This window comes from Schistocerca nitens, chromosome 1, assembly GCF_023898315.1.
Source record: "Schistocerca nitens isolate TAMUIC-IGC-003100 chromosome 1, iqSchNite1.1, whole genome shotgun sequence".
NCBI lineage: Eukaryota > Metazoa > Arthropoda > Insecta > Orthoptera > Acrididae > Schistocerca > Schistocerca nitens.
Window position 1 is genome coordinate 744,160,172 of NC_064614.1, and position 21,055 is coordinate 744,181,226.

General features: G+C 45.7%; 1 protein-coding gene across 1 annotated transcript in view; it reads left to right on the plus strand.

Annotated features, from left to right (window-relative positions):
* The first annotated feature begins 945 nt into the window (after positions 1–945).
* Positions 946–21,055, plus strand: part of LOC126260409 (CAD protein) — a 543,685-nt gene continuing 523,575 nt past the window's right edge. Inside the window, exon 1 of the mRNA XM_049957741.1 lies at positions 946–1,092. Within this exon, the coding sequence (XP_049813698.1) occupies positions 987–1,092 (106 nt within the window). The 5' untranslated portion in view covers positions 946–986. The remainder of the gene's footprint in view (positions 1,093–21,055) is intronic.

Consider the following 21,055-nt stretch of genomic DNA (forward strand, 5'->3'; position numbering starts at 1 on the left):
ATAGATTTGGAAAATTCTAGAGTTTCATATACCTGTAAGTATGGTTTGTATGCTGTCCAAAATTCATCAAAGAATCTCTCTTACTTGTGAAGAAAAATGTACCTATAGCAACAAGTGCAGCCAACAGTAAGTGAAAAAATGATGAAATTTCATATCTAAAAAAAAATATTTTGTTATGTTTTTGCACTTCCACTGCTATGAGTGTGAATCCTGAATCCTTCCTGGTCATGCTGACAAAGGTTTATGAATATATTTGTAAAAGTATAGACAGTAGAAAATAAAATGTCGTGTGGTACCTCTCCTGCTCCTAGTCGGCCCGTTTGACGTCCTACTCCCCTTAAGAAGGACTCGGAGGCGCATAGAAATGTGTTTACAGGCTGATGGGGTACATACAGATCTACTGGACACTAATCAATACGTAATTGTGCTAGAACAAATCGGGGACTCCTCGCCCAGCCTGTACAATTGCACTTAGGGAGAACCACCGGACGCGGTGTACGGCATCTTCCGGCGTGACCTCGACCTGAGGTACAATCCGCACGCGCGCCTGTCCTGAAGGCCTGGCGGCGGTGTCAGATGGACTCCTCACTGCAGCCTCCCCTCCCAGCGAGAGAAGCCCCTTGTCCGGCCGCCGTGGTGGGGATGAGTGTCCGGCATTGCGTCGGAAACCTCCACAGACAGACAACCGGCTGCCGGTGCCGAGTCGTTGAACAGCACGGAGTAGTTCGTCTCTTCGCTTTGTGCCACCCGTCCTCCGCCAGCTGCATTCGCACCACTGACGGGCACTAAGGACTCGCGCGCTGTCAGGAACAGCGCAAATCCGGTCGCGCAGTCTGTTGGCAGCACTGCACCGGTTGATAGCAAGCGCTTCGGCCACGCCGCGGCGTGAGAGCGTTGCAAGCGAACTGTAGCTTCGTACCAAAGAGCGTAGTGCGCGCGTCCGGCAGGTGCAGCAGGCCGGGCTAACAGCGTCGAGAGCCGCAAACATGTGCGTAGCCGGCGGCGGAAAAGTGTGCGCCCTCGTGCTCGAGGATGGTACCGTCTTGCAGGGATTCAACTTCGGAGCACCTGTGGATTCCCAGGGCGAAGTTGGTAAGTAGAGGGCAAGCATTTGCAGCAGCGCCCGCGCTTTCTGAAAGCGGCAAGGCAACCACGTGCTGAGTAGCGGACGCGGAAGACTTCCCGCTAGTTCGCGGCCGATCAGCTGTTCTGCAAGCCATACGCCACAGTGTAACTGTTACGTCTCCATAAATACGATTGCACCATCATACTAATTCGTGGCGTTATTTTCTTTCAAACTACCGGGAACTGTATTTTCAGTGAGTTTACATTATCACTTGTCGTCCTATAAATATTCTAAACATAAATAATATACCGTAAATAATAATACTTCACTACAGTAGTCTTTGTTTAAACGACCAGTAAGAGCATACCAGTTTCAAGCGCTCTTACCGTCAGAGTCAATACGTAAACCGAATGCGGAAGTTCTGGGATGCCTGTACTGCTGTTTTAGATTTACCTGCAAATACTGGGATATTGCCTATTACACGTCAGGCCTCCTATTCTTCCCCAAGTCAAGAGTTTGCGCCCTATTTCTAATTAGGTCGTCGACGATGGGATGTTAATCCCAAATCTGCCATCCTACTTCATATTTACAGGTGATTGCCCAATCATTGCTTTCTCTTCCAATGACAAACTCTCAAAGTCTAGTCTGTGTTGATTACAAGTAAAAATGGCTGGGCTCAAAAATAACGCTTTGTGTAAGAGCCGTATAGAGATCCCAGTGCGTTTGCATTAAATATGCGAATCCCAATAAAAGTAGCAAAGAGCTCGAAACTGTTGGTCGTATTTGCCATCTAAGCAGTAAGGTATGTTTGGTTGCGATGTACAGTCATGGTGTTTTCAACGTCCGTGGTAAATAAAATACTAGAATTCGTAACGTTCCATGTCATATATCAAAGTTCTATGGTACTATCATGATCGCTTATACATTTCTAGGACTGTGTGCGTTTCTTACGAAAGTAATGAAACGAAAATACGTGTTGTCAGCGCATTCGCAACGGTATAAATTTTATGACTACAGTCTTATTATTCATCCGTCGATACAAACGGATATAGGTACTGGAACTTCAATCCTAACGTAACGCACTTCCCACATTCTTTACGACAAATACGCCAAGGCGAGGGCCGCCGGTACTCGTGCAAACAAGAGAATCAGAATAAAAGACAAAAACATATGCGTTCATTTGGAGAAGGGGAGGATGTCTACGTTATGGTGAGTTTCCTCAACCACGTACTTTGCACCCGCAAATGACATATCGAGGAAAATAATCCATCAGAACAGTTATTCCGATGAGACTTACTGTTTGCTCAAAAACATACACGAATTAACGGAGGCGTTACAGAAGCAAGAAAAACTGGTGTGGAATACCATGCGTGGTTTCTTTTTTGAGTGTTTCATAATTTATTGTAAATATTGCCTTAAGCGGTTACACCAGTGGTGGACGTCTGAAATGTCGCAAATAGCCTTAGTACCTCAGCACATGTGAGAGGAAAAATTTCTAAGGAAGATTTACAGTATATTACAAAAAGTACTACTTTTTTTGCAACATAATAGTGGGTGTATTTTTATAAGTCGGTGTCTAGAAGCTTACAGGTAAGTGTTCAACATACAGTAGTTCTGTAGAAAATTCGAAAATATCCTCGCAGATAAATAACGTCTTGTAGCCGTGTTTATGGTGTATAGTGAAACTGCTAAGTTCTCGTAGTAGATGTGGCCTTCTGGGTTTCTACCTATGCTGTTGCCCAACTGCTTTTATTGTCTGGCCGATTCCACGCTTCTTTAAATCGTATGCAAACGGAAAAATAAATGGGAACCGAGCAACTGTAATCATTTGCTGCATCGAGTTGGTACTTTCAAAATGAAACTGGTGAGATATTAACAGATCTGTCGGCTGTTGAGGAGGGAAGAGCGAGAATGATTAGTGTCTAGCTGTTATCTGCTAATAAATTAATACCAGACGCAGTACATCGTGTTGATAACGCACACACTGTCGCCGGTGTCCTGCTTCCGGTACACTGTCGGCCAGAGGGACGCCTTTAAGCTTGCTACAGCAAGTTACAAAGGTGTTTGGTCGCGTAAAGCGCATACTATTTCCACGCAGTCCTGCATGATATTTCCGATTCTCGGCATCGAAAACCGGAGATAGTGGGTTCTGTTTCCTAATCGGATATAGGGGTTGCATTTTTAAATACAGTATTATTGGGTGTCACTGTGTGTAAGCAGAGAGACTTCATCAAAAATGACACGAACACAGAATGTGTGTGTGTGTGTGTGTGTGTGTGTGTGTGTGTGTGTCGCGATTGACTGGCTGTAAGGCAGCTGTTTGCTGAGGAAAAATCTAAGTTATCTGTCGACCATCTTCATCAAACCCCAGGCATGATTGCTTTCTCCTCCCACTTACATGGGTTTTCATTTCTTCAAGTCGTTAATAACCAATGTCCTCAAGCTTCGTTGGAAGACAACACGTCCTGTTTCCTTCACCCACCCTTGCCCTATCAGCTTTTTTTCGCTCCTAATGACGTCGTCGATGGCATATTAAAATCTGATCACCATCCCCCCTTCTCATAGTCACTGTCTTCCCTTATTTTCCAGAACGCCTAGCAATGCACTCCCACGACAAAGTCATCTTTAGCAGGGTCATTTGTCAGCGCATTTTATCGCTGTGGCATGCCGATTGGGCTACACTTACTGGCAACAAGCTTCGGGCCTTGAAACCTCTCCCCATGGCTTGGACGACCTCTTCACGCCCTTCTCGGCGGGAGGAGGTCGTTTTGGCCCGGTTACGAATTGGACACTGTCGGTTCAGCCATCGCCATCTGCTGACGGCTGCGCCGGCGCTGTTCTGCCCCTGTGGGCAATTGCTGACGGTACGCCACATTTTAACGTCCTGTCCGAATTTTAATACATTGCGCGTTGATCTTGGCCTGCCATGTACTCTGGATGCCATTTTAGCGGATGACCCAGGAGCAGCTGCTCGCGTTCTTCGTTTTATCCACTTGACAAATCTAAGGACATTTGATTATGCTGTTTTCTTTTAATCCCTTGCCTGTTAATGTGCCTTTTGTAGTGTTGTCCCTTTTAGTTGCTGTTTTAACCTTGTGCCTCGCACTGCATTCGTAACTCAGTCTGGGCGCTAATGACCACTGTAGTTGTGCGCCCTAAAACCACAAAAATAAACAGTCATCTAGTTAGTAATTTCTATAACCTTTATGAGAACAGACACCCCACCACCTCTCAACCACCGCAGTAGTGTAACTTTCCTCGGAGGACTTATTGCTCGTATGGAGGAGACTACATTGTTTTATATGGTAATTTTCTGGAAGAAATATCTTATTTTTTGCGCCTCCTCTCCTCCCCCTTGGACAAATGTTGCGAATGCCAAAGGTTACAGTATAAACTGAAGTTTATTGAATTCATTGGGAACGTACCCAGACGAACAGAGAACAAATCCATTTTAGTGCTCTCAAACTAAATCCTAGCATATATAAAACAACAATACAGTTACTGAATACTCTTACGACAAATACGTCGGCTATAGTGCAGCTCATACGCTACGTGTACCGGCGCGCTGCATTGTCATTCGTACAAGACGAGCGTAGCCCTCCTGTTGACACGAGATGGAGTATAGACTCCCCTTCCCCTCTACTTTCCTCATCACACTGCTCTCCGCAGGTTACTGCCTCGAGGACCCTCCTCAGGTAGACGTGAAGATATTTTTTGTGGCTCTTTATCCCTGAACGGCATTTTCGATTTTTTTCGAACCGCGCCCGTGGACGCGAGACCCTCCAATCCGCTGCCGCTGGGCGACCGAACAACTCGACGATACGTTTTAGCGTGTCCCTTCACGCAGGTGTGGGCCGATTTCTGTCCGTCCGGAGGAACAGTCTGTGATAGATGAAACAGAGGCGTTAGTCTGTCCACAAAGGAAGAAATGTGCATAAAATCAGAAGAGGAAAAAAATTCAGCTGTCAATATGGACACTTAATCCCAGTGATGTTGCGCAATTCGTCAAAGCAGAGATCAATGGTAACACGCTGAAGTTCCTAAGCATCCGGATGGAGAAAAGCCTGATGTGGCGCCACCACACCGAAACTTCTCATTGTGTTGATCTGCAAACGGAATTGCTAGCATCATTCGTAGACTTCCGTTCAGTACTATTCTATGACGAAATTTTCAGGGTGGTGAAACGAAAGTCCAAGATGTATTCAGTCTGCAGAAGCGTGCAAGAAGAATGTTCTGTAAAGTTGATAACTGAGCGGCTTACAGAAGCCTTCTTAAAGACCTTGAGATTCTTATACTTTTGTCCAATTTATTTCTCCTCAGCGGTATTTGTAATTAAAAAGAGTGAAATTACAATGAACTGTAAAATTCATCACCACGATATTAGAAGGGGGGGAAAAATCGATGTAGACTTGAACTTCCTGTCTACGGTTCAGAACGAAGTTTCACGTGTAAGTTCGCCGACAGACATCAGACGGAAATTTGTCTTTGGATGGAATCCGCCTTGAGCAAACATAATTTTTCTTCACACTCGAGGTATGAATTTAAAAAAAAAACCTTCAGTCACAATTTTTCGTGTTTTATGTATTAATTTTAAAGATATGTTCTAAGTTATTTCCTGCACATGTCAATTGTTTAATAATTATATCTTAAGCACTATGAAAAATTCATCTTTGACCACACCATGTACAAAAACATCTGTGAAATGTTTACAAACATGTATTTGCGATGTGCCTCTTGGATGAAGTGATATGCTTGAAAAAGATGAAGGGGAAAACTTATGCAGTTACTAAAACGTTAAAAACGCTTTTCTTGGATTATTTGGTAAGTTTACACTATTCATCTTTTCCAATATTTCGCACATATTTTCCGCGTCTGACTTACAAAATTTGCTACCTAGCATCAAACCTTTTCATGACAGGAATATGCATTTCATCTCATTCAAGAGAACAAATAAAGCATGTATTAAGACGAATTACACCTGAAGATGGACCCACAGGGTTCGAAATGCATCGTGTACTGAATAAAACACGAAAAATTGTGACTGAAGGCGTTTTTTAAGTCATACCTCGAGTGTATTCAGTACAGTCACATTTGAAGCTACAAAATATGGATAAAATTAATACAATTTTTCTTCTTTTATCCACACTTTTGTTACGGCATCCTCAGTAGGGTTTTATTTTGTTTCTATTAAATAACACGAAATTATTTGTACTATCTGTACATAGCTACACTTGAGCTTTTAAGAAAGTATTCACAAATTTGAAAACAGAAAAGATTTTTTTATATATACACCCTGTTATCACATGCTGTGACTTTTTGTGGTTTTCTGTGTTCTATGTTACAGTCGTTTCTTTCACGGAAAATTGGAAATCCTCATATATTCTTAAACCTTGCTAACAGCCCCTCTAGCCGGCCGGTATGGCCGTGCGGTTCTAGGCGCTTCAGTCTGGAACCGCGTGACCGCTACGGTCGCAGGTTCGAATCCTGCCTCGGGCATGGATGTGTGTGATGTCCTTAGGTTAGTTAGGTTTAAGTAGTTCTGAGTTCTAGGGGACTGATGACCACAGATGTTAAGTCCCATAGTGCTCAGCCATTTGAACCATTTTGAACTTCTACCCCCGCACACTTCGTCACTTAAAGATCCTTCGATGTCTCAGAATGTGTCGTATCAACCGATCCCTTCTAGCCATGTTGTCACAAAATTCTTGCCTCCCAAAGGTTCTATTCTCTTTTTGTCTAATCTATTTGTCGTCCATGTTTCACTTCCATACGTTTCTACATTCCAGACGACGCCGTCAGAAAAGACTTCCTAACATTTAAATTTACATTCGATGTTAGCAAATTTATCTTCTGCAGGAACGCTTTCCTTGCCGTTGCCTGTCTATTTTTATATCCTCTTTACTTTGCCCATCATGATTGATTTTACTACCAAAACAGCGAAACTCATCTACTGCTTTAAATGTCTCATTTCATAATCAGATTCGTTCACTATCAACTGATTTAATTAAACTGCATCCATTATCTTTGTCTTGCTTTTGCTGATGTTCACCTTATATCCTCCTCCAAAGACACTGTCTATTCAGTTCAACTGTTCTTCAAAGTTCTTTGCTGTTTCCAACAGAATTACAGCGCCCACCTAAGTTTTCACTTGTATTTGCCGTCTGAATTATCGGCCGTTTTAGAGTAAGACTCGCGGGCTGTCGACCCCGTTTTTCTTTTTATTCGTCGTAGCAATATGGCGAAGAACATTCAATCTTTAGTTCAGGACCTCCGTTTCTGTATGGCGTATTTTATAGACCTTCCTCCACGTCCCTGTTTTCAGCTGTCTTCTCTTCCGTCGATTGGGATTAACGAGTAGTCGTTTTTAACTCCCCTCTTTGTCTTCGTGTTATTCAGTTCTGACATGGGCGCGTATGACCCTAGTTTTTTTTTTTTTTTGCGCAACAAAACAAACAAACAAACAAACAAGAATTACAATGTCATCGGCACACCTCAAGCTTTTTGTTCCTCTCCCTGAACTGAAATTTCTTCTCCAAATGTTTCTTTGGCTTCCTTTACTACATGCACCTCGTACAGATTGAATTACATCGGGGACAAACAACAAACCTCACTCCTTTCTCAACTGTTGCTGACCTTTCATGTCCCTTGACTCATCTGGTTTCTGTACAAATTGTAAATAGCCTTTCTTTCCCTGTATTTTGTCCTTCTATCCCTGCTGCCTTCAGAATTTCAAAGAGAGTAGTCCCGGCAACATTGTCTAAAGCTTTCTTTAAGTCTGCAAATGCTGTAAAAGTAGATTTTCCTTTCTTTAACCTGTCTTCTAAGATAAGTCGTAATGTCAGTATTGTCTCGCGTGTTCCTGCATCTGTCCAGAATCAAAACTGATCTTCCACGAGATCGGCTTCCACCATATTTGCGGTATTCTATTAAGAATTCGTGTTGGTATTTTGCAGCTATGACGTATTAAACTGGTAGTTCGCTAATTTTTACACCTGGAATCGAAATTTACATTCTTCTTGAAACCTGAAGGTATTTCGCCTGTCCCATACATCCTGCACACGACACGGAAGAGTTTTGTTATGGATACTCTCCCAAGACTAAATAATTCTGACGGAATGTCATCTACTCTCAGGCCCTTATTTCGACTCGGGTCTTTCAGTGCTCTGTCAAATTCTCGCATTATCATGCCTCCCATCTCATTTTCATTTACGTCCTCTTCCATTTCCATAAAACTGCCCTCAAATACACCTTCCTTCCATAGCTCCTCTATGTACTCCTTCCATCTTCCAGCTTTCCCTTCTTTGCTTAGAATGGTTTTACCTGAGCTCTTGATATTCATATAGTTGCTTTCACTTTTATCCAGTAGCCTCTTTAATTTTACCGTAGGCGGCATCTGTCTTTCCCATAGTAAAAATATGCTTCTAAATCCTTACATCTAGCCTTCGGCCATTCCTGCTTAGCCATTTTGCACTTCCTGTCAGTCTCATTTCTACCCCCCAGGGGGTCCACAACTCTTTTGTGGATACGTGCGTAGCGAGCACGGGACCCCGAGCTAATGTGGCCTTCCTCCCTTTCCGGGCTGCATACCTTCCCTTTCCGCATCCTTCCCCATCCCCCATCTTCGCCCCCCCCCCCCATCACCTCTGGCTCTTTCCTTCCCTTTCTCCCCCTCTGGGAGTATAGTTTGTGCCTACGTCCGGAGACGGACGCTCGAAACTGTAACAAATTCTTTGCTTTCTCCGCTTGCAAGTCTTAGTCCTTCCTCTGTCCTTCTCTTTTCCTTCCCTCTTCTCTTTGCCCTTTTCTCCGCTGCGGCGTTTGAGACCCCCCTCTTCTTTCCTTTCCCTTTCTCTTTTTTCCTCCCTGTGCGTGTCTGAAGGCCGACCCACGCACTTCCATGCGTAGCCGGTGACGGGGTAACGCGTAATTCCCCGCCCCGGGTAGACAGGTAGGACACGTACGTACCCCCTGGTAACGGCCAGGCCCAGGGAGGGGTGATTACCCGAGCTGATACCTTCCGAAAGTGCCGATTGGTCCCTCCGTCCGTTTGTCGGGAGGTGTGACCTGAGGTGTGAACAATCACCTAAGGCGGGAGTGCCCTCAGAGAGGGCCCCCACAAGGGAGGAGCGCACCATCGGAGACGCCGGTAATCATGGGGGATTCTTCCGCAAAGGTTTCCTCACCTTCCACTATGTCTGCTCACAAGCGTAAGTTCACTGAGTCTCAGCCACAGACAGTTCTTCCATCGTTGCCACAGTTTCTTGTTGTTTCTCGGTCTGATGAAGGTCACGACTTCTCCACGGTCAACCCTTTCATTATTCAGAAAGGTGTCGACGCAATTGCAGGTCCTGTAAAGTCTTGTTCCAGATTACGGAATGGCATCTTGTTGTTAGAAACAGTCAGTGCCCTCCAAGCACAAAAATTGCTGCGTACTTCACTGCTCCACACCTTCCCTGTCCGGGTTGAAGTGCACCGCACTTTAAATTCCTCACGTGGAGTCGTTTATACACGCTCCCTCGCTGGATTGTCTGACGAAGAAATTCAGCACTACCTGTCTGACCAGGGCGTAACGGCTGTTCATAGTCATGAAAAGGGTTGACACGAACATCATTCCAACCCGCACTGTCTTCTTGACATTTGACAAAGTTCACCTCCCATCGAAAATCAAAGCAGGCTATGAGATAATTTCCGTTCGCCCTTACGTTCCAAACCCTACGCGTTGCTATCGATGTCAGCGGTTCAATCACACCAGCCAGTCCTGTTCCAATCCGGCCAAATGTGTTAGGTGTGGCAAGGATGCCCATGAGGGTGCTTGTCCACCTCCATCCCCTCGCTGCATCAACTGTATGGGTGACCACGCTGCTTCCTCTCGAGATTGCCCCGTTTTTAAGGACGAAAAGCTCATCCAGGAAATAAGAGTGAAGGAAAAGGTGTCGACCTTTGCTGCTCGAAAACTATTCGCCAGTCGACAGCCCACCGTGCCTCAGACAGGAAAATACAGCACTGTCCTTGCTTCTCCTCGGCCAACAAAGGAGGCGGCCACGCAGACTTGCGACCTCACCTTTAGTACCACAGTCGTCAGATCGGCCAGCGCAAAGATCGCCCGTTCAACCTCACCACTTTCGCCTGCCCACTCTATGGCTCACCCTTCATCGGGTTCTGCTAAATCTCGAGCCCAAAAGTCAGACGCCAAGTCTTCGAAAAAAGAGCATACTCGTGAAGAGTTTTTACGTACCGCAACTTCACAACCATCAGTTCCTCCTTCATCTAAACATCATATTTCCAAGAAGGCTACAAAGAAACACAGATCCTCTCCTTCTCCGCCAAGGCGTGTCCCATCTACAGCACCACCTGGCGGAAATCGCCCTCGGCCGTCTTCTGTGTCGCCGAGTCGCACTGCTGGTGGCCGGTCAACCGGCCGATCGCTGGTGGCAGGGGCTGCTCCTGACCAACCTATGGATCAGGATCTTCTGCCTTCGGCTGAATGCCATTCCATGCTGTCAGTCGCAAGCTCTGAGCAGTCGTTGAGTTGACAGCACCCTTGGTCACATTCCTTCATTTTCTGTTCACCCTATGTCCATTATCCACTGGAATATCTGCGGCATTCGAGCCAATCGGGATGAATTGTCGGTCCTCTTACGATCCTACTCGCCGGTCATCTTCTGTCTTCAGGAAACAAAGCTGCGTCCCCATGACCGCTTTGTTCTCCCTCATTTTCAGTCCGTCCGATATGACCTCCCCTCTGTTGAAGGCACTCCAGCCCATGGAGGACTCATGATTCTTCTCCATGATACTCTCCATTATCACCCAATCCCCTTAAACAGTTCCTTCCAAGCTGTCGCCGTCCGTCTTTCCCTTTCTGGATACACGTTCTCTCTTTGTACTGTATACATTCAAACATCCACACCAGTGGCACGAGCTGATCTCCTTCATCTTCTTGGTCAGCTTCCACCCCCCTATTTGCTGGTTGGGGACTTCAATGCCCACCACCCACTTTGGGGATCTCCACATCCTTGTCCACGTGGCTCTCTATTGCTAGACGTCTTCCACCAAGCGGATCTAGTTTGCCTCAACACTGGGGTCCCCACATTTTTGTCTGCCTCCACGACAAATTTATCTCATTTGGACCTTGCGGTCGGTACTGTTCCGCTAGCTCGGCGCTTCGAATGGTTCGCCCTTGATGATACACACTCGAGTGACCACTTTCCATGTGTCCTTAGACTGCAGCCTCAACTGCCATATATGCGCTCGCGACGCTGGAAATTTGCCCAAGCCGATTGGACACTTTTTTCGTCTCTAGCGACATTCGATGACCGTCGCTTTCCCAGCGTCGACGATGAGGTCATACATATTACCGACGTTATTCTTACAGCTGCGGAACGTTCAATACCACGCACCTCCGAATTGCCCCGGCGCCCCCCAGTTCCTTAGTGGAACGAGGCATGCCGTGACGCAATACGTGAGCGGCGACGTGCTCTTCGCATTTTCCGTCACCATCCTACTTTGGCCAACTGTATCCGCTATAAGCAGCTCCGTGCGCGATGCCGTCGCGTCATCCGCGATAGCAAGAAGGCAAGCTGGAAATTCTTTATTAGCTCATTTAACACCTTCACTCCCTCCTCGGAAGTTTGGAGTCGGCTTCGACGGTTCTCAGGCGCGCCTAGTTTCTCCCCGGTCTCTGGGCTCACTGTCGCGCATGATACCTTAGTCGACCCCGTCGCAATTTCTAACTCATTGGGTCAGCACTTTGCTGAGATTTCGAGCTCTTCAAATTACCCAGCCCGCATCTCGTGGTCGTGCGGTAGCGTTCTCGCTTCCCACGCCCGGGTTCCCGGGTTCGATTCCCGGCGGGGTCAGGGATTTTCTCTGCCTCGTGATGGCTGGGTGTTGTGTGCTGTCCTTAGGTTAGTTAGGTTTAAGTAGTTCTAAGTTCTAGGGGACTTATGACCACAGCAGTTGAGTCCCATAGTGCTCAGAGCCATTTTTCAAATTACCCGCCAGCGTTTCTCCCGAAGAAACGTGCAGCGGAAGTGCGACATCTTCAGCTCTCAACGGACCAGCCTTCTTGAAAGACGTCTTCAAGGATGTCTCGATCGCCTCTAATCTTGGAGCATCGAAACCGGCTTCCGTTTTTCTCCCAGTCAGACCGTTTGTGTTAATTTTTGGCAACGTAAGGAGTTTCTTCCACCCTCGTTACATCTAGGACCTGCCAACCTTCCGTTTTCGGACGTCGCTAAATTCTTGGGTCTTATGTTTGACAGAAAACTGTGCTGGTCCTCCCACGTTTCCTATCTTTCGGCTCGCTGTCTGCGATCCCTCAACACCTTCCGTGTCCTGAATGGTACCTCCTGGGGAGCGGACCGAGTGGTCCTTCTCCGCCTCTGTCGCGCCTTAGTGCGCTCGAAATTGGACTATGGAAGCACAGTTTACTCCTCTGCTCGGCCGTCTATTCTTCGGCGTCTCGACTCTATCCACCACCGTGGATTACGTTTAGTGTGGGCAGCTTTTTACACCAGCCCTGTGGAAAGCCTTTATGCTGAGACTGCTGAACCTCCGCTGTCCAATCGGCGAGCAGTCCTTCTGAGTCGTTATGCTAGCCATCTGTCTTCCATGCCTGCTAATCCGGCCCATGACATTTTTTTCGACGTCTCCTTGGATGTAGGGTATGCAGGCCGCCCTTCCTCCCTACTACCACTGGGAGTCCGCTTCCGTCAACTGCTCCATTCTCTTTCCTTTCGCTTTCCTAAAACCTTCTTGACAACTTGGGGTACAGCACCGCCTTGGCTCCGTGCTCGGATCTGCCTGCTCCGTGACCTTTGTCAATTTCCCAAGGATGGTACCACTTCACTTGTTTATCGTGGGGCATTTGCTGCTCTATGTGCACAAATGAGGGAAGCCACATTTATTTACACTGATGGCTCGAAAACATCGTTAGGTGTTTGGAGTGCCTATATTGTTGGCGACACCCCAAATCACTTTCGGCTTCCCGACCAGTGTTCGGTTTATACTGCGGAGCTTTACGCTGTTCTCCAGGCTGTCCACTACATCCGCCGCCATCAGCGGATACAGTATGTTATCTGCTCAGATTCTCTCAGCTCTCTCCTTAGTCTCCAAGCTATTTACCCTGTCCATCCTCTGGTCCACCGGATTCAGGACTGTCTGCGCTTGCTCCACCTGGGGGGCGTCTCGGTGGCGTTCCTCTGGCTCCCGGGACACGTTGGTATCTGTGGAAATGAGGCGGCCGATATAGCGGCAAAGGCTGCAGTCTCTCTTCTTCGGCCAGCTATTCAATCGATTCTCTTCACCGATCTACGGAGCGTTGTATGTCATCGTGTTGCTCTTTTATGGCACGGACATTGGTCGACACTTCCCCATAATAAATTGCGGGACGTGAAAGCTCTTCCTTGTGCTTGGACCTCTTCCTCCCGAACGCGTCGTCGGGAGGAGGTAATTTTAACTAGACTTCGGATAGGGCACTGTCTTTTTAGCCATCGAAATCTTTTAAGCGGCGATCCTCCCCCACTCTGTCCCCACTGCTCTCAGCTGTGGACGGTAAGACACCTTTTAATTGAGTGCCCCTATTTAACTCCGTTACGCGCCCGTCTACAGCTGTCGCCTGATATATCGTCCATTTTAGCAGATGACACGCGCTCAGCCAATCGCGTTCTCGAGTTTATTAGTGCCAGTGAGATGTCAGTCACTTGAAGCTCTTTTTGGGGACAACCAACCCTTTCTGTAGTGGATTTTTAAGCGTTCCTTCTGCTTTGTTTCTCCATTTTTTTGAGTTTCGTTCCCATTTCTGCTGGTTTCCATTTTCGGTTTTTACTGTTTCCTAAGTCACGGACCGGGCGCTAATGACCATAGCAGTTTTGTGCCCTGAAACCAAAATAAAAAAACAAAAAAAGTCTTATTTTTAGACGTTTGCATTCCCTTTCGCCTGATTCATATTTATATTTCCTACTTTCAGCAGTTAAATTTAATATCTCCTACGTTATCCAAGGGTTTGTATTAGGCTTTGTCTTTTTAACTACTTGATCCTATGCTGCCTTCACTATTACATCTTATTATTAAAATTACCCATTTATCTTCTATGGTATTCGTTTCCCCTGTTGTAGGTACTCGTTGCCTCTTGCTCCCTCTGACTCCGAATCATCCCTGGTTCCTTCAATTTATCCAGGTTCCATCTCCTTTACTACTTTTTTGCTATTTCTTCAGTTTTAATCTACAATTCATAACTAATAAATTGTGGTCAGAGTCCACATCCGCCCCTAGAAGTTTCTTACAGTTTGAAATCTGGTTCCGAAATCTCTGTTACATTATATGTTACCATCATACGAGGTTTTTCAAAAAGAATGACCTGATTTCAAAACTCCATATTTATTGATAAAGTACTATAAACTCGGGATGAATTGCAAAATACTCACAATCTTAAGGTTCTAGCTAGATTGTTACAAATGCTCTGTGTCTACCAGCAGCAGCAGCAGCAGCAGCAGCCTTATCATCTAGACGATAGCGAAATTCGTCATACAATTAACACGATGCATGTGCTTTTACAGAAGGTGTGACAGCTGTTATTCTGTTCCTCACTACTTCTATGCCAAGAGGTAAAAGAGAGATGTACACTTTCTTCATATATCTGTAAAAGAAAAAAGCGTATGGGCTCCTGCTTGGCAATCTTAGAGGCCAAGAATGCAGGGCAGTGTCTCCGGGTCCCTTGCACCTTATCCAGCGTTGAGGCCGAGTGCCACTGAGAAACTGACGTACGTTGTTGTGCCTGTGTAGTGGATCTCCGTTGTGCTGAAAAATGGGATCATAGGAGTCATTCTGAAGTTGTGGAAAAAAACCAGTTCTGCAGCATTTGAAGGTAGCTCGTTGCAGTCAATGTGTTTTCCTCGAAAAAGAAGGGACCGAACACTTTTTCACGAGAAAAAGAACAAAAACGCTCACTTTGAGTCTCTTCCGCGCTCAATATCATGAGGTTTCTGGCGTCCCCATATTCGCACGTTATGTCTGTTTATTGCTAAAATGAAATATTGCTTCATAATTGAAAATCAACCGTGGTAAAAATGTATCATCTGACTGCAAACTGAAAAGACCCATTAAATGACATCGAAAGGCGCTTTCTGAAACTCTAGGCCACGCCCTTTCAAACAGCGCGAATTTCCTTGTTGAGACGTCCTACGTTTCGAAGCTATTACCGTCCAAAATGTCCGCCCGCGGTAGCTGAGTGGTACGTTGCAGCGTCAGGGGGTTAGCTGCCCTCTGTAATAAAAAACTGAGTTAATGGATCAACGACGAACTGAAACGGGTGTCCTACGACGTCCGCCGCGAGCCGATACAATGAACGAAAATGAACAAAAATGAGATTTTAAAAAAAGTGGTTAGCGCGACAGAATGTAAATCCTAAGAGCCTGGGTTCGATTCCCGGCTGGATTGGAGATTTTCTCCGCTCAGGGACTGGGTGTTATGTTGTCCTAATCATCATTATTTCATTCGCAACGACGAGCAAGTCGTCGAAGTGGCGTCAAGTCGAAAGACTTGCACCCGGCGAACGGTCTACCCGACGGGAGGCCCTAGTCACACGACATTTACCGTCCAAAATCAGATCATTTTATTTGAAACACTGTACAATCAATCTGAAACCTTCCGGTGGCTCCAGGTCTCTTTCTACTATACGACCTTCTTTCATGATCTTAAAAAAAGTGTAAGCTATGATTAAATTATCCCCCAGTCCACATTCGCCTACTATTTTTCCCTCTCTTCCTTTTCCTACTTTAGATTTTCAGGCCTCCATCACAATTAAACTTTCGTCTCCCTTAATTATCTGAATAATTTCTTTTATCTCGTCGTACATTTCTTAAATCTATTCATCTGCAGAGCTAGCTGGCATATAAACTTGTACTACTGTGGCAGGGACGGCCATTTTGGCCGAACGGTTCTAGGCGCTGCAGTCTGGAACCGCGCGACCGCTACGGTCGCAGGTTCGAATCCTGCCTCGGGCATGGATGTGTGTGATGTCCTTAGGTTAGTTAGATTTAAGGAGTTCTAAGTTCTAGGGGACTGATGACCTCAGATGTTAAGTCCCATAGTGGTGAGACCCATTTGAACCATTTTACTGTGGTAGGTGTGTGTTTCGTTTCTGTCTTGGCTACGATAATGCGTTGGCTGTGCTTCCCACAGTAGCTTACCCACTCATTACTATTTTCTTGTTCATTGTTAAATACACGCCTACATTAGCCCAATCTGACTTTTTATTTATTATAACCCAGTATTCCTCTGCTCTTCTCGCGACCGAACTTCTCTAAATCTCACTATGTCTAACTTTAACCTACCCATTTCACGTTTTTAAATTGTCTAAACTACGTGGCCGATTAAGGGATCTAACACTCGGAGCTTCGATCTGTAGAACGATGGGTTTGTTTCTCCTCAGCAGTCCCTCCTTTAAGTTAGATTCAATAGTCTAAGCTTAGAGACCGATGACCTAAGCACTTTGGTCCCATAAGATCTTACCACAAATTTTCATGCCCTCGGGGAAAATTACGGCTGTCGCTTCTCTTGATTTTAGCCATTCGTTGTACCAGCACAGCAAGGCTATTTTGGTTGGCTTTAGAAGGCCAGAGCACTCAACCGTCCAGACTGTTACCCCTGGAAATGCTGCTGCTCCTCTTCAGGAACCATACGCGTCTCTGACCTCACAACAGATACCCCTCCACTGTGGTTGCACCTGCGGTACGGTTATCTGTATCGCTGAGGCACGCAAGCCACCCCATCGGCGGAAATATTCATGATTCATGATCATGTGTAACTAAATACTTACTTCTTGCTACTTATGTGCTTCGAATGTTTTATTATACCAACATCCTTCACTATTTTGCATTATATCTAACAACATATACGCGAAGACAGAAAAAAGTGACGGATCAAGAGAAATCTACGCAAATTGGCCACAAGTTGGTATTCTTACAGGTACCGACGGAAAATGTAAAACTGAAAGTTTTGGCTGACGATGGATGAAAGTCTGACGCTGCAGCGCAGTTTAACCGCGCGGCTGGCAAGAACAGTAAACAGGAGACATGACGATACGAACAGTAAACAGGAGACATGACGATACCAGGGCATAAAGTCCTTGAGTTTCATTTCGTGTACTCAGTTGGACAGTAACTATGCCTCACAGACTTGCGCACGAGCACTATACGCAGACGTCACCATCTGAGAGGTAAGCTGGTTGGAGTAATTAGCGAATCGCTCGACGTTTGAATAGGAGCGGTGCCACTATCTGACGAAGTTGGCAGCAATGGATGAACCGTGGCCGAACGCAACGTCAAGGAGGAAATAGTCGACCTAGAGAGGCGACAGATTTGAGGACCGAGCAATCGTCAGAGGTCCTCAGAGTCCTGGATTCACCGTTATAGCTGATAGTACAGTGACCATAAGGACCATCAACAGGCGGCTCACAGAAAGGAGCCTGAGCTCAAGGCGCACCTTGGGCCGAATACCATTGACCTATGCGCGCGCGCGCGCTCACACTCACACACTCACACACTCACACACTCACACGCACTCGCACGCACTCGCACGCACTCGCACGCACTCGCACGCGGACGCATTCGGCCTGTAATCTCATAGACTGAAGTGGAATCGGCTTCAGTGATGAGTACCGCTTCGAACTGAGCCCCGATGAATAGAGAAGACCGTCTGGAGACACCCCGTGCGGCAGTGGATTATCAGCCCGACAGCCGTCCTCCAAACGGTTCTACAACCGGGAGTGATGGTCTCAGGTGACATTTCATAGCAGTACCCTCTTTATCTGCGGCACCCTTGTAATGCAGCTGTACGTAGACGATGTCTTGCACCTCGTTTTGTTGCCCTTCATGGGAAGCCATTCTGGGCTTACATTTCATGCTAGATGCGGCCCTGCAAACGGCAAGAGTTTCTACTGCTTGTCTTCTTGCTTTTTAAACTATACCTTCCCACCAATGTCGCGGATCTCTCGCCAGCTGAGAAAATTTGTAGCATTATGGGCTGTGCCCTCCAATCAGCTTGCAATTTTGACGATCTAACGCGCCAGTTGGACAAAATTTGGCACGATATCCCTCCGGTGGACATCCAACAACGCCATCAGCCAATGCCAAGCCGAGTAACTGCTTGTATAATGGTCAGGGGTGGACCAACGCGTTATTGACTTGTTCAATTTGTAGAGCTCTTTCTGTTGAATAAATCATACAATTTTTCTAAAGTTATCATTTGTTAGTACACGGACATATCTTTCATACATTTTCGTCCCTTTCGGATAATTCCTTCGTGGTGCGTCGCTCTTTCTTTTGTCTTGGAGTGTATATCCAATGTTTATTGCGCGTGCCATAGCTGTTGAACTAATTTATTACAGACACGGCTCGTAGGAATCAATAGCCGTATCGTGCAGTGGGGAAACAGTATCGTAACTGGCCCAGAAGCTCTGATGTTCTGAAATACTTGCTGCCTGATGGACACGGTCAGCATTCCCGTAAGCTGATGATGTCATGGCAGCTATTAACGCATTGTACCGGGCTAATTGCGACCGCATGTACTGGCGTCGGAAACTCGACGTGTCTCAACGGTTTCATAGTCGGTTTCCTCCGGAAATTGCCTTCAGAAACATCAAGAGCTGTAGCTGCTAGTTCGTTTTCGTGCTTAAAATGAAAACGGTGCCCTGCACCGTGTTTATAATCTGCTGCCTTAGTGTTAGGTGCAAAATTATTTGTGATTACACCATTCTCGCTCTTACAATAGACAGTAAGGGTTTTGAAAGTATTTTTGCGGATGTAATGCTGAAATCGCAGGACATTGGTAGTATGTTGTTGTTGTTGTTGTTGTTGTTGTTGTTGTTGTTTTTTTAGTCCATATACGGCAACTTGAACATAACTTACAGCTTTGGTACCACACCCAGCTATACACAGGAAGCAGATTGAGTTATGTGTATAGGAACAACAGTCCCTGTGCATGATGCATACCAAACATATTAAGTTTTCTTTCTACAAAAATATTCCTTGCCTTTCGAAACCGTGAGAGACTTTCAGGTCACAGCTGTGATAAAATTTTTCATCTGCGAGATAATAGGAACTCTGAGGGGCACGGAAACGTATTTAAAGACTGCAACTTTATAAGTACAGGACAGTGTGTCAGAGATTGAGCAGCTGTTTAAAATCAAAGCAGTTCTTTGCACATATGCTAAATTTGTGGCATGCATGGTTACTTTTGACATGGCAGGGACATCATGGGACATGTAGTTTTTTAAACAATTTTGTGTAATATGATACCACATTTGACACTGTTAGACTTAAGAGATATATCGTAATTTTTTTTAATGAAAAAAGTAAGAAATCGAATATGAGTGGAAGGCGGCACACAGAGCTTCACCGATAGGATAACGAGATAGGCCCCCCGCAATAGGCGCAGGCACAATGGGGGCGGCAAAATAAAGGGAAAAACAAGAACTCTGTTCAAAGATTGAACGGGAGATGTTCAAGAGTTCTCCTAACCAACCCCGTGTTCCTATCTTCTAAGAGCTCTGTTGTCGCACTGTCGTTTCAACAGGGTGATTTCGTCCAAATGGCGTCGTAAAGAAACAACAACAATAACAGAACAGACGTCTATCACCAACATGTATTATGTGGCAAGAATGCGCTTCGACCACACAGCTACCGCCAACACAGCTCGCCCATGTTCGACAATAGTTCTCGCTGCTGCTCATAAAGTATATAAGTCTATGAAGTGAGCATCCGGATACGAGGTACGAGGATTCTGTCTGCAACATTTCGTGCAGTTCAGTGCAGTGGTTTTGGGACGGCACATTTTAGGCCGTGTAGCGCTTACCGTCGTTTGAGTGTTAATGCTATTGACAGATAACCTTTAGAAGTACGCGTCATCTTGATACCAGGAACAGAAGCTGGCTTAATGTGAAGAGCAATGGTGTTGTGTCATAGTGTGGATTCCACTTTATTTACGTGGTTTTTTAACGAGGTACGAAGTGACAACCAACAATATTTTTTTACGCTTTCTGTTGCACTGATCCATGTTGTCGGATCTGTTCTGATTGATTACGATACAATGACACGTATAGGAAACTGTCTCCCGCAGAAACACACACACACACACACACACACACACACACACACACACACACACACACACAAAGGATCTGACAACCTGCATAAAGTGGAGGAAATTAAACACTGTCATAGATAAATTTTATCAGCCCAGAACATAGCACAAACATGTATACACTGACAGGCAGTTTATTTAAACACAGCCGGCCGAAGTGGCCGTGCGGTTAAAGGCGCTGCAGTCTGGAACCGCAAGGCCGCTACGGTCGCAGGTTCGAATCCTGCCTCGGGCATGGATGTTTGTGATGTCCTTAGGTTAGTTAGGTTTAACTAGTTCTAAGTTCTAGGGGACTAATGACCTCAGAAGTTGAGTCCCATAGTGCTCAGAGCCATTTGAACCATTTAAACACACTTGCAAATTTATCTGTCACTTGTCTCGTAAACAGATGACCATAAAATCGCAGAAATTGTTTCTACAACAGAACACTTTATTGTACCGTTTCGATATTTTTCAACACATAAAGTGCCTCATATAATTAAGAAATTTACAATTATACATTTGTTGCGCATACCTGCGAAAAGTAACTGGTCCACTTTCCACATATTTCTCTTAACGTCTCTAGCAGCGACAATACTGCACCTTAGCTGTTACTAAAAGTCAAACGTGCAGAAACGTATATAAAACAAGGCGAATAGGTGTAATATTAAAGTTTGGCTATTACCGCAAATTGTAGACAAGCAGCGTCGTCCCAAAATCACATGACTAGCCCGGTTTGATGTTGAGAACATGAGCAGTAGATTATGCTCACTCCATAGATACACAAACTCCACGCTGCTACTTCGCTAGGGTATTGTACGAGCTCAAAGGTTGGCCAGTTGGTGCGTAAGCAAGTATACTGTTTGACCC